At 42.5% G+C, this 13,928-nt stretch overlaps 1 protein-coding gene across 1 annotated transcript in view; it reads right to left on the bottom strand.

Moving 5' to 3' along the window:
* Window positions 1-8,994: 8,994 nt before the first annotated feature.
* Window positions 8,995-13,928, bottom strand: part of EEF2K (eukaryotic elongation factor 2 kinase) — a 62,513-nt gene continuing 57,579 nt past the window's right edge. The window contains exon 18 of the mRNA XM_027043060.2: window positions 8,995-12,177. Coding sequence (XP_026898861.1) covers window positions 12,068-12,177 — 110 coding nt within the window. The 3' untranslated portion in view covers window positions 8,995-12,067. The remainder of the gene's footprint in view (window positions 12,178-13,928) is intronic.

Raw genomic sequence — 13,928 nt, 5'->3', positions numbered from 1 at the left:
TCAAGTTTCTGGTTAATAAACAGTTGGCACATACCCTAACATTTGGGCATTCGATATTTCTCCTTCTCTTCAATTCTTCCTCAACCCACTTTTTTTCCCCACCTACCTTTAACATAAATATTGATAGGCAAACATTTCATTGCATGAGGAGAGTTTGCTGCTTTTAAAGGAATCCTTTAAAAATACAGAAGCAGCCAGCCGTCTGTTGAGGACACAGGGGATTCAAAGCTAAATGAGGAATAGTTCTTCAGATCAATAGAACATTAATCCAGTCACAGTGTTTTAGTACTAGGAGGGACTCTGTGAGTTGTGTGCTGGGTTTTCCAAAAGGAAATATCCCCATGGTGAAGGATAATTGCTGAAATCTCTGCCTAAGCTCACTTTTCTAAGAATTGCCTGACCAGCCTGGAGAGTAGATTCCTGAGTGTCACCATTGTGCTGTGACCCCCTGGCCCTGCCACACCATGGCCAGTGGGCTCTATGGTTGATATAGGACTCAGATTCTCTTTTGAGAATCTGAACTGAAACATGGTGATTTCCTGATTTGTTAATTTGACCATTTTAAGTGTTACAGTGTTAAGCATTAGTGTCCAGGACTGACTAGAACAAGGGAGAAAGGGGCATTTGGGATGGCCATATTTTGTGAAATGGATTGGAGTAGAGAAAGCTAATGCATAGAAAAAGAAAGAATGATACGATGAGAAAAGCAGAGTCATAGAAAAATCCTAAAGGGTTTCTGACTCCCAGCTCAAGACCCTTCCTAGAACCTAGTGGGATTCACATTCTTGGAGACATCCTTTTATCATTGCAATAAATACCCCTTTTCTGCTAAAGCTAGTGCTACCTGGTAGCTATCCATTGTAAGAAATAACACACACACACACCCCTCCTTGTATGGTAGGGGCTCAAATGAAGCTAGAGATATTTCTGACAGAACATTCTGGAGCAATTCACGTCTGTCTCTACTAATACATACTGGATGGGGTATTTAACAGGGAGTCTACACAGATGCAGGTCGATTCCGAAAGGCCGAGCCCAGGGCCTCCGTTTGGGAGTTTCTTGCAGTCTCCCAGCCCTACTACACAGCTGTCTGTGAGAATCAGATGTGAAAGTAATAAGCAGGAAAAGTAAAATGTTGTATCAGAACTCCTGGGCCCACAGGAGGGTCTTGAGGGTCTGTTCCAGCAGGGTCTGTCCTAGCAGCTTTAAGTAGGGAGGTGGAGGGAAGGGCTGAAACCCTGACTATCCCTTGGTATGCCTACTTCTCTGCCCCTGGTTAATGGGGCAGATGGAGGGGAGAAGAACCACAGGTCAGACACTGCCCATTTCTCCCCCGACCCCCAATCTAGGGCCTGTCAGGTGAAGACTGGCTGTCTCTATGTCATAAACCCTCAGCTGCAGGCAGCGAGGATGGGCATGGGGACTCAGTCCTGGATCCCTCCATTCTTCACTCTCTTGGTCCTATAAAAGGAAAAGTATCCTAAACCTGGATTGAGACAAACCCTTTCTGCACGAATCTCCTTCTGGAAAGAAATGAATGTTCCTGATAAAATGCTTAAGCTTCTTCTTATGACATTTGATAGCATTGAGATTTGTGCCGTAAAGCTAGCTTTCTACCCACTCAATTGACTCTCATCTGTCAGTCAAGAGCATAGTGAACTTTTACTGAACATTCTTTTCAATTTAATCATTTCCTATAGAATGTGTCTACCAGGACAGAGGCCAAAATATTGGTCACTGTGTGTATGGTGGGGAAGGAGTGGGTGGGGGTATTATTGCTTGGGAAGAGGCCCAAGGGAAATTTCTGGGGTGCTGTAAATGCTCAAAGTTCATCAAGTTGTATATTTAAGACTGTGCAATTTACTCTATATAGGTGATACTGTATTAAAAAGTACATTTTTTGAACATTTTCCTACCAAATATGAATCTTTGGACCATTCTTGCAGCAAGATTGTAATAAAATTTTGACATAGGCTTGCCACAAAACCATCTGAAAATTTTCCTCAACACTCTCCTTTAACCTTCAAGGCCCTTTTCCTCTTCCTCATGAAAGGGAATACTCTGGGTGGGAATCAGTTGTTTTTTTCCTTCCCAGAATCCTTTTCCCCATTTTCTGGTTCCGATATTGATTTTCCTTTGGGGAAACCTCCCTGTGGTCCTGGAGGAACAGTCCATCAAGGGCTAAGGGGGTGGGCACAAGACCCGACTGGACCAATCAGAGGCTTTAGCCTGGGAATCTGAATCTGGATACCACAGGGTTTAGCTCACTAGCAGGGTGATAAACTGAACTTCAGACCATCAGTTACCTTCTCCTTCCTGGATCTGCACACTCACCCTGGTACCTCCCCCCGATTCTTTCATTCTGTAAGCTTCCATTCTGTTAAAAGCTACTTCCTTCCCTCCAAATTGCTTCTTTGCTAAAGTTAGCCAGCATAGAGTTACCTACCACCAAGGAACTCAAGTGATCACCCAGCCCTCCCCCAAAGGAAATTTGTTCTTGCAGAAGACACACTTCAGTTGTGTGCAGAGCATACACCCTTAGCATGGTGCCCAGAGCACTTTTTTTTTTTTTTTTCTGGAACAAATGCTTAATTGGAAGGAAAACTGGGACACGGGAGTGAACTAGGGCTCTCCCTGGTAAACTAGGGCATGCAGTAACCTCACCCCTTGACCACTCAAACACCCATCTGAGTTAAGATGTCCTGTGTTGAGTCACATTATGCTGCAGACTCCGCTGGTGGTGGCACCCTTCCTCAATTCCTTTAAGTTCTAGTTTTGCAAACACACTCCTGGTGTCCCAGGAAGATGCTGGTAGGTCACGGGAATAACACAGCAGCAGGTGGCGTTGTTCATGTTGGAAATATGGCCACATCTGATCTTTAAACCTTCAACTTTCCTTTTTTTTAAAAAAAATGTTTATTTATTTTGAGAGCGAGAGAGAGAAGGGGAGGGACAGAGAGAGAGAGGAGAGAGAGAATCCCAAGCAGAGGGAGAGAGAGAATCCCATTTTGGGGCTGTATCTCAGGAACCATAAACTCATGACCTAAGCCAAAATCAAGAGTCCGATGCTCAACTGAGCTACCCAGGCATCTCCAACTTTCTTTCTTTCTTAACTAAAACATTCTTGGCAAATGCTTTTGCAAAGGGACCCGTTTAAGCCTCCTTTTTCTCATCTGTGAAATGGTCATGATAATACTGACATTTGTTATAGGGTTAGAGATAACTTTATATGCCCAGTGCAAAGTCTGACATACTGTATATCATTTCTAAGACTTGTCCTTCACATTTTAATGTCTCTACAATTGATCTGCATCCTGTGACCAACGGCAGATGGTTTATTTTCAGTGTTTTTTTCTTGTTCATAAATTAATGTTATATCTTAAGATCAATGGTGCCTTAGAGTCAAAACATAGTAGATGCTCAATACATTTAATTACTATAGCGAGTTTTTAACTTAGAAAATTTAATTTAGCATTTTTAACTTCGCGGATATTTTATTATTTTAATGTTTATTTTTGAGAGAGAGGGAGAGAGACAGAGAGTGTGAGTGTGTGTGTGTACAAGTGGGGGAGGAGCAGAGAGAAAGGGAGACAGAAACTGAAACAGGCTCCAGGCTCTGAGCTGTCAGCACAGAGCTCGACGTGGGGCTCGAATTCACAAACTGTGAGATCATGACCTGAACAGAAGTCGGACGCTTAACCGACTGAGCCACCCAGGCACCCCTATTTTATTTTAAATGTTTTATTTATTTTAAGAGAGAGAAAGCGAGAGCAGGGGAGGGGCAGAGAGAGAGATTGAGAGACTCCCAAGCAGGCTCTTGCTGTCAGCGCAGAGCCCTACTCAGGGCTCGATCCCACAAACCATTTAATCATTATCTGAGCTGATATCAAGAGTCAGATGCTCAACCAACTGAGCCACCCAGGTGCCCCAACTTAGTATATTTTAAATTCTTACTTGAATTGAATCAAAGCCATGCATGTGTATATCAATTCTATAAGGCTTGTTATCAAAATCAGCTGTATGCCTGCCTCCCCCTTCCATCCCAGGCAACCACTTTCAACTTTCAGCTGATTCTTCTGATGTTTATCTCCAAATGTCTAAACAACATACTTACATCGCTTCCCCACTCCCCCACCCCTGTTTTAGGCATTCCTGACTGGTTTCTTACCAAGGAAGGTAAGAACTGAACTCTAACCATCCCTAATTCCACTATCACAAACACTCCCTGATCCCAGTCCTCCAAATATTCATATTGTGATATCATTTGTGCAGTAATTAGTAAATGCCATGCACTAAGCTCAAGCTTAGCTATACACTCAACTGTTATTTTTCCTTTTCTGGAAAATGTTTATAGTTAACAATCGCCTTATGAAAAAAATGTGTCTAGTTTCTATGGATTCATACCTAACTCAACTTCAGATTGTCCATCCTTGCCACACAGACATAAAAGGCAGTCTATCGCTTCAGCTTCTTGAAGACATTTCTCCCATAGCCCCTCGTCAAGCCTATAAACCTTTTTTTAATCTTTTTTTTTTTCCCCAGCAAACTCTATTCCCAGCGTGGGGCTGAAACTCAGGACCCCTGACATCATGAGTTGCACGTTCTGGCACGCCTGGGTGGCTCAGTAGCTTGAGGGGCAGACTTCGGCTCAGGTCATGATCTCGCGGTTTGTGGGTTGGAGCCCTGTGTTGGGCTCTGTGCTGACAACTGGGAGCCTGTAGCCTGCTTTGGATACTGTGTCTCCCTCTCTCTCTCTCTCTCTCTCTCTCTGCCCCTCCCCTGCTTGCTCTCTCTCTCTCTAAAATAAACATTAGAAAAATTAAAAAAAAAAAAAAAAGATTTGCATGTTCTACTGACTGAGCAGGCCACGTGCCCCCACAGGGCTGTAAACTCTTTAAGTTTAGGGCAAGCCCACCATGTTGGGATCATCCCACACGCTTCAGGGTGTGATTTCGCCTCAATATAGTGCCGGACCCCATGCATTTCTTGTTATTTCCACACATGCTAGCCTTCCTTTGAGAGAGCAAATCCTCCAGTGTCTTCTGGAGAAAGTGTACATGAAAGATGAATTTTTTTGAAAATTTGTAGGTCTGAAAATGGCTTTATTCTACCCTTATACTTGATTGATAGTTGGACATATGAGTGTAGGTTAAGAGCATTTTCCCCAGAATTTAGAAGGCATCATCTTCCAACTTCCAATGTTACTGTTAAGATGATGTTTGATGTCATTCTGATTCTCAATCTTTTGTATGAAACTGATTCTTTCCCTCTGGAAGCTTCCAGGATCCTTTATCCACAGTGTTCTGAAATTTCATGAAGATGAATCTTGGCATAGGTCTAATCTTATCCATTGTGTTAGGTAGTCATGGGCCCTATTATTCTGGAAAACACCCATCCTGCAGTTCTCAGAACTATTCTTGATTTTTTAAAGAGTCTTTCCCCTCTACTTTCTCAAACTCTTAATTTAGGCCCCTAGACTTTTTTTTTTTTTTTAATTTCTTTTAAGACAATTACACTTCCTTTTTTCCAACAGATACTACTTAAGTGCTCCAATTCTCTGGAATTTAGTTTATAATTGGGAAAAGTAAAAATGCTCATTAAGTCAGAAAGAAGAAGTGTGGAGGAAGAAAAACAAGTGGATGCTTCAAATGGCTTGTAAAAAAACCAAAAACCAACCAAACAAACAAAACAACAGACCAGGTCCTAACCAGACTTAATGAGCTCCCTTTGGTGATGTGAAACACCTATAAGCACATCAAGGTAGAAGGAAAGAAACCGAACCTCTGGAACCTTCACTGTGTTACAGGAAAAGTATTTGCTTACTGCTAAGTTCACTCCCTTCAATTTTATTTTTTTTTAAGCTTATTTCTTTTGAGAGAGAGAGAGAGAGAGAGACAAAGAGCACATGGGAGCAGGACAAAGAGAGAGGGAGAAGGTGAGAATCCTAAGCAGGCTCCACACCATCAGCACAGAGCCCAACTGGGGTCAAATTCACAAACAGTGAAATCACGACATGAGCTGAAATCAAGAGTCCAATGCTTAACCAACTGAGCCACCTAGGCGCCCCTCACTTCTTTAAATTTTATTTTATTCTTATTATTTTTTAATGTTTATTCACTTTTGAGAGACAGACAGACAGTACGTGGGGGGGGGGGGGGGGGGAAGGGCAGAGAGAGAGGAAGACACAGAACCCAAAGCAGGCTCCAGCACAGAGCTCCACACAGAGCTCGAACTCATGGACCATGAAATCATGACCTAAGCCAAAGCTGGATGCTTAACCAACTGAGCCACCCAGGCACCCCTCTTCTTTAAATTTGAATAAACACGTGGCAAATATAATTTAGTAAAAGTGACAACTATATCTAGATGCAAGTTCAATTTCTATTAAAAGCCTATTTGAAAATCTCATCTATGAAATTAAGGTCTTAGAATTCTGATCCCAAATTTTAAATGGTCAAGGAAAAGATCATTAAAAAAGTATACACACAGGGGCACCTGGCTGGCTCAGTCAGTACAGCACGTAATTCTGGATCATGGGGTTGTGAGTTTGAGCCCTATGTTGGGTGTAGAGATTACTTAAAAATCTTAAAAAGGAAACAAAAAACTACACACATATAATCTTGGGCTGTCCTTAGCTAATTTCTCCACAAAGCAAAAGTGATGACAATTTTAAATGTTCCATTGTAAAACAGTTGTACAGCTCACTTTGTTCCTCTGACTTCTAGTATTTTCTCACTTTTTCCATCCTTTTTGTTGTTTTTGTTCCACTTCTTGGGAGATGTCCATTATTTTCCAATTTTTATTAAGTTACTAATTTCTGTAAGAGTATACTTAATTTACAAGAGCTCTTTGGTTGTGTGAATTCTTATTTTTGTAATGTTTATTCATTTTTGAGAGAGAGACAGAGTACAAGTGGGGGAGTGGCAGAGAGAGGGGGAGAACAGAATCCAAAGCAGATTCCAGGCACTGAGCTGTCAGCAGAGCCCCACATGGGGCTTGAACTTGTGAACCATGAGATCATGACCTGAGCCGAAGTCGGATGCTTAACCGACTGAGCCACCCAGGTGCTCCTATTGTGTGAATTTTTAGAAGTGCACCTGTTCTTTTTGTGGATGCAATTATCTTTTTCTTTTCAAGATTTTATTTTTAAGTAATCTCTACACCCAACGCAGGCCTCAAACCCACAACCCTGATTAAGAGTCACACGTACTCCACTGACTGAGGCAGCCAGGCGCCCCTGCAATATCTTATCTAAGGAAATGAATAATAGTTTTTTGTTTCTTAAGGTTTCCTTCTTCCTGCATGTTGTTTCCTCCAAGATGGTTTCTTCTGTTGGTTTGTTCTGGTGTCTTTTGTATGAAATGCTTATGGATCCTTACATATGGATCTTTGGCTGGCTGAATAGTTTGGGAATTCCTGTGGATGTGGATGGGGCCTGGTGGCTGTGGCCTCTCCCACGAGGTGCTCCCCTCTAGCCTGCTTCATTAGGAGCAAGTACCTAGGAGTAGTTCATCTCAGATTCCGTAGAGATTTCTCCAATGGTCTGCCTTCTGCCAGGAGTGTCAGTCAGGTGGCCAGTGCCTGGGAGCATAGAGGGGGAAAGGTGGCTAGTGAAGCTTCTACCTCCAATATGGAAACTTCCACTTAACCCTCTTTTCTGTAGAGAACCAGACGCTACCACACCTGGCATCCCAGGCCTCTGCAGGGTGACAGACAGGCAGCTGGTTGGCCACACAGGGGAGGTGAGCTGGTCTAGCAGTTTGATACTTTAAGTCTTCCAACTGACCTTCTATTTTAGCCCCATTTTATTTCCCCTTGCCCCTTCCAGAGGTTCCTGGTGCCAATTTCTCAGCCCTTGCGGGCAGCAGGGTTCTACACGCTAATTCAATTACAGTCCCTTTGCTTTCCAGACTCATTGGCTTATGCCATTAAAAAAAATCCCTTTCCTGGGGTGTCTGGGTGGCTCAGTTGGTTGAGCGTCTGACTTTGGCTCAAGTCATGATCTCCCAGTTTGTGGATTCCAGCCCCACATGGGGCTCACTGCTGTCAGCACGGAGCCTGCTTTGAATCCTCAGTCCTCCTCTCTCTGCCCTCTGCCCCTTCCCCGCTTGCACTCTCTCTCAAAATAAATAAAACATTTTTGAAAAATAAAATTAAAAAAAAAAAAAAAGAAGAAAATCTCTTTCCTGTCATTTTAGTGGGGACTCAGGAACAAATGGACCTAAGTGTGTGACTTCAATCTACTAGGCATGAGTTCAGGGTTTTTTTTAATTTTTTTTTTTTAATCTTTATTTATTTTTGAGAGAGAGACAGAGTGTGAGCAGGGGAGGAGCTGAGGGGAGGGAGACACAGAATCAGAAGCAGGCTCCAGGCCCTGAGCTGTCAGCACAGAGCCTGAACTCATGAGCCTGAATTCAGAGCGGGACCTGAACTCATGAACCGTGAGATCATGACCTGAGCCGAAGTTGGACGCTTAACCGATTGAGCCACCCAGGCGCCCCAGTTCAAATTTCTTAAAGTTAAAAACACATTAGTTTGAAACCAAATGATCCTACCAGTGACCAAGATTTTCTTAAGTTTTGGATCACATAGCATCTTTAACAAGCATTATCTCCTCTGAGGCTAATGATCACTCTGAAATGTAAAGATTATTCTTTCTGTTTTATGGATAAGAAAAATCAGGAAAAAAAAAAAAACCAGGTTCACATACTTTAAAGCAAAAGGACAACATATGGGCCAAATCTAAAATCTAGACACATTTTTTTAGAAAATTAGAATTTATTAGAAATATTAAAAATTAGGAGACCTTGCATTAACAAATCCATTTTCAGCAGCCATAGAAAAAATGGAAAATGGGGCGACATTGGGCCCACACTTCCCATGGTGACCATCATTTGGAGCTGAATCACAGCTGCTCCTTTGAGATGGGGCCTGAGCCCTCCAGGCAGCCACTGCATTCCTTGTTACTAGGAGACATTTGAATTTGAGACCGGAAAGAAAGAAACCACTTTATTTGAACAGACAAAATGGAACTTAATACATATGCAAAAGTAAATTGATGACACAAGCCACTTCTTTGGATCCTACCCAGTGTCTACCTTTGCTAGGTTAAATAGTTACCTTGAAACTAGAAACATGAGTAACAGGGACAAATCCACGCAGAGATTATGCATATTTTGTCTCCTTTCCCCCCACACAAGCTGCATGTACCTTTGTAAACATTTGATTTGTAAATCATGTCTAGTACTGCAGACAAATGTGCTGGGATGAAAGGAAAAGAAATCACTGAAATAGGAACAAAGGTAATTTACCTGGCTTGGATCCCCAAGTTTGCATTTGATGATAAATTTCCACAGTGCCTCAGGTGAGGGGAAGGGAAGGGATATTCAGATGCACTGGGGTGTGGCATTTTTTTTTTTCCTTCTTACATCCATAAAGCCTGCTTAAAAAAAAAACAAACAACCTACAGCAAAACTGAAGGGATATTACATTCTAGTCTAATTTTAAATTTCATTCCCAGGATCCTCTAAATAACAGCAGCTTTCAAATCCTAGCTGCAGCTAGTACTAATGAGCTGGGTCCACTGTGAGAGCCTACCTTTTGGAACCTTGGTTTCTCCATCTACGGTTAGAGATATGGGATTACATCACAGACTCTGTTAATCTCCTGGACCTTCAACCGCTTCTTGCACTTCAAGATGCTCTCTGATGACTTCCCAATTGGGCTGGAATGTACTGGGGTTGTCTTTTGTTTTTGTATGCCCAGAATTTGTGAGGGGAAAAAAAAAAGCCCTTAACCAGCTTTAGAAGGCACGAAACCAGGTTTTAAATGTGGAATAAGTCCTCCTACTGGCCCAGAAGGATCTCAGCATCTTGCAGATCATTTTACTCTCCCCAGTCCTTAATAAGCATATGCTTAGCTATACATCCAGCCTTTTGGAAGAGAAGCTGGCTGAGTTAAGGCCATGGAGGTGGGTGGGTGGAAGCGGAGGAGTGACAGTTCAAGCCAATTCAGATGACAAATCATTAACTGGTTGGAAGAATCAGAGCCACAGATCAGGTGCTGTGACTAGGGCTGACTCTCCATTTGCTCACACATTTACTGGGGCCTATTCTGTGCCAACAACCTGTGTTTTTAAGCACTCAAAGTTGGAAAGTTGAGATAGCTTTTACCTTCAGGGCATACTATATAACTCTTAGTCAAGGATTAGTGCCAGAGTCGGCAAACTACTGCCCAGGCAGGCTGTTTTTGTAAATAAAGTTTTCTTGGAACATCAGCCAAGCTCATTCATTTAGGTACTGCTCATGGGTGTTTCTTCACTACAGCAGGGCTGAGTAGTTACAACAGAGATCATATGACCTACAAAGCCTAAAGTATTTACTATCTGGCTGTTTAACAGAGGTAAGAGACAAGTCACAATAAAGTTGCTTTCCACTTAACATTTACCACATGCAATTTAACTCTACACACTGGTTTAAAACACACAAACAAAAAACCTAACGCAAGCCAACTTCTTGGTCTGGTGCAAATGAAAAAAAGGGTGAATACTCCCAACTTGTAAAGGAAGCTGGTTGTGGTGTATCCATACACATGAGGGACACTGGAATTTACAGGTAGTCTAAAGGATTTTTCCAAGGGTCATCCTGAATCTGCTTGATTTTTTCCCTTAGGGCACACTCTGAACTTTGGAACCCAACAGCTGCAGAGGTTCACAACCCCACAGCACTTAACAGTACTGTGTTGAAAGACTTGTTTCAATGGACAGATAAGAATGGTTTGTATGTCACATTCTGTTTTTTTATTTTTATGTTTCCCTTTTTAAACAAAGGGAGAGAGGCTGCTTTAGCACTTGGGCTTGATCAAAGCAGTGTGTTTTCTTTGCTATTTGATACACCAACTGAAATCATACCGATATTAAATCTTACTCCTTTTAAAGGGAAAGCTCATTAAAGACAGAGAGCCACAGCCTCGCCCTGGGGAAACTACTGGAATTAATGAGTGTTTATAGTTCTTGCCCTCTCATTCTCAAATATCGGAGATAAATCTCAAGGGGCTGCGGCTGAAATAGTACGGCTGCAATTTACAAGAAAATGAGCCCAGTTTCAAGCAGAAAATACCAAAGAGAGGGCCTGGGGAACAGATTCTATACATATAAACCTCAGATGCTAAGAAAACACAGAGGAACACTGTACACGGATACTTCAGGTACACTGTGGATGCTGCCACTGAGATGCGGAGTATATATCTGCTTGGAGGAAAGGCTCCGGTTCCAAATTGCTGACCTTACATGTAAAAGGTTTGAGGCGCACCCTCTCCCACACTAGCTGATGGAGAAGTTAGAGGTAGTAAATGTGTGCATACAAAAATCAAACCTGTTTTATAAGGCCCACTCTAGAAAGCATACTGAAAAACGGAATTTGTATTCCAGAAAATCAGTTGCATTCAGGAAGGAAATTAAAAGATAAGCCAACAACCAGCATGCAGGCCTTCGCCCACAGCAGAAGGGGGCCTGATACTGTGCAATCTTAAATCCACAGAACAATGCCATGCATGCATCCAAATGCTCTGAAATAAGGCTTTGCACTAAGTCATGATAAGATACACCCTGGGAAAAGTTAATGTGCAGCTCTACCCTCCCCATCACAACTCAGGAAACAAATTCTGTGGGCCCAAGATTTCATTTCAGTACAGCCTGAAAAAGCTGGTGAGCAAAGCCCAAAGCCCTAACAGTTTTCATTAATGGCAGCAAAAAGCACTTTCTTACATCTCATGACCCAAAAAGAAAAAACAGAAGAAGCAGCTCAAAACGATATGTTGGTTCATTAGGCTGCTTTCTCGATCCCCACTCCCCAAGATGCTGCCCTAAGGGACAGCTGTAGTGTCTCTGCTAATAGCAAAGACACGTTCAAGAGTCAAAAAATGAAACACAAAAGTTGATTTAAAATACACTAAAAATACTTGCCCCTTACCCCCGCCAAAAAAACCCATAAATGATAAGTCTTCCCCCTCCCCTCCCTGCGCTTAGCCCTTTGGCTTGGGACTGCACGGCAGTGATTTTCCTGGCAAGCTATTCCTCCATCTGGGCCCAGGCTTCCTCCGCCTTCTGGTAGTACTGGTTGGCCAGCCGGCCCTTCATGGCTTCCATCGCTGCCTCGGCTGCCTGTGTGTACAAGTCACCTGAAGGAGAGCAAAGTGGGGCACAAGAGGTGAACCACCTGTTGTTTTTGCCAGCCCTATGACCCAGACCCCTCCCGGGGAACAGTACCCTAAGATTTCTTTAAGAACCCAAATGACTTCTTCCAGACCTGAGTGGTCAGGTGATTCAAGCCTAGCCAATCAGAACACTCTCCCAATTCCCACCCGCCTTAGGGACTTAAACATAGCCAATCAGACATCCAGACTTAGGCACAGCCAATCAGAGTAAACCATCTCAATGAGTTCAGTGATTCGCTTAAGGGTGAGGGGGTGATTCCATTTGATCCAATGAGAATCAGGGTGAGGATTTTTACAGGCCTAATTAGGGAATGCATGAAAGTGGAAGAAATAAATAGAAGAAATAAAGATTATTAACAGTTTCATGTCAGTTCTGGAGAGGTTTTTGCTTCCAAGAAAATTTGTGCGAAGTGTACAAAAACACTTGGTTTTCAGAGTTTTTTGGATTTAGAAATTTCAAATAAGGGATTTTAGAGTTGCATTATTATTTGCTTTTTTTTTTTAAGTTTATTTATTTTGAGAGAGAGAGAGAGAGAGACGGACAGAACAGGAAGGGGCAGAGAGAGAGGGAGAGAAAGAACCCCAAGCAGACTCCATGCTGTCAGAGCAGGGGCCAATGTGGGGCTTGAACCCACAACTGGTGAGATCATGACCTGAGCGGAAATCAAGAGCCAGAGGCCTAACCAGCTGAGCTACCCACGTACCCCTTATTGGCTTCGTTTTTTTTTCACACACCTTAAAAAAACTTTAAACTGTTAAATATAGGCTCATCCTATGAAATCAGGAGTTCAGTATGCTTATTATGTAACAGAAAAAAACATATATATAGTGTGCACATCAACTGATGAATGTATAAACAAAATGTGGTGTATCTATACAATGGGATATTATTTGGTAATAAAAAGGAATGACGTACCGATACCTGCTACAATATGGATGAACCTTCAAAACAAGATGCTAAGTGAAAGAAGCTAGACACAAAAGACCACATATTGTATGATTACATTGATATGAAACATCCAGAACAGGTAAATCCATAAAGACAGAGAATAGGTTAGTAGTAGCCAGGGACAGAGGAAGGGGGAAGTAGGGACTGACTGCTAACCGGTACCAGGTTTCTTTTTGGTGTACTGAAAATGTTCTGGAATTAGATAGTGGTGATGGTTGCACAACATGATGAATATATTAAAAACCACTGACCCATGCACTTAAAAATGGTGACTGTTGTGTAATGAAAATGTCAGTTCAATTTTTAAAATTGCAAAAATACCAAACTCCTAATATATAACCATTAAAATAAAAATGTTCATTTGCATCCCAGCTCCATAAAGCCCCCTCCTAAACCAGCACCATATGGGTATTCAGCCTGTCGCGCAGGGCTGGTATGTCTCTTTCTCCCCTCCAGTGAAAGAAGAGACTGTCTTAGGGCACCTGGTTGGCTCAGTTGGTTAAGTGTCTGATTCTTGATTCCGGCTCAGGTCATGATCTCGAGATCCATGGGATCGAATCCTGAGTCAGGCTCTGCGCTGACAGCTTGGGATTCTCTCTCTCCTTCTCCCTCTGCCCTTCCCCCCTCCCCCCCTCCCCCCCTCCCCTCACTCTCTTTCTCTCCAAGTAAATAAAAACTGAAAAGAAAAAAAAAAAAAGAAGAAGAGATTCAGTCTTGCCTTTGCCATAATTCCCACTGAGACAGGAATTATGTCCCTCCCTGTTCC

This window comes from Acinonyx jubatus, chromosome E3 (genome assembly GCF_027475565.1).
Source record: "Acinonyx jubatus isolate Ajub_Pintada_27869175 chromosome E3, VMU_Ajub_asm_v1.0, whole genome shotgun sequence".
NCBI classification, from domain to species: Eukaryota; Metazoa; Chordata; class Mammalia; order Carnivora; family Felidae; genus Acinonyx; species Acinonyx jubatus.
The sequence above is the reverse complement of the archived record's forward strand: the minus strand, read 5'-3'. Positions and strand labels throughout refer to the sequence as shown.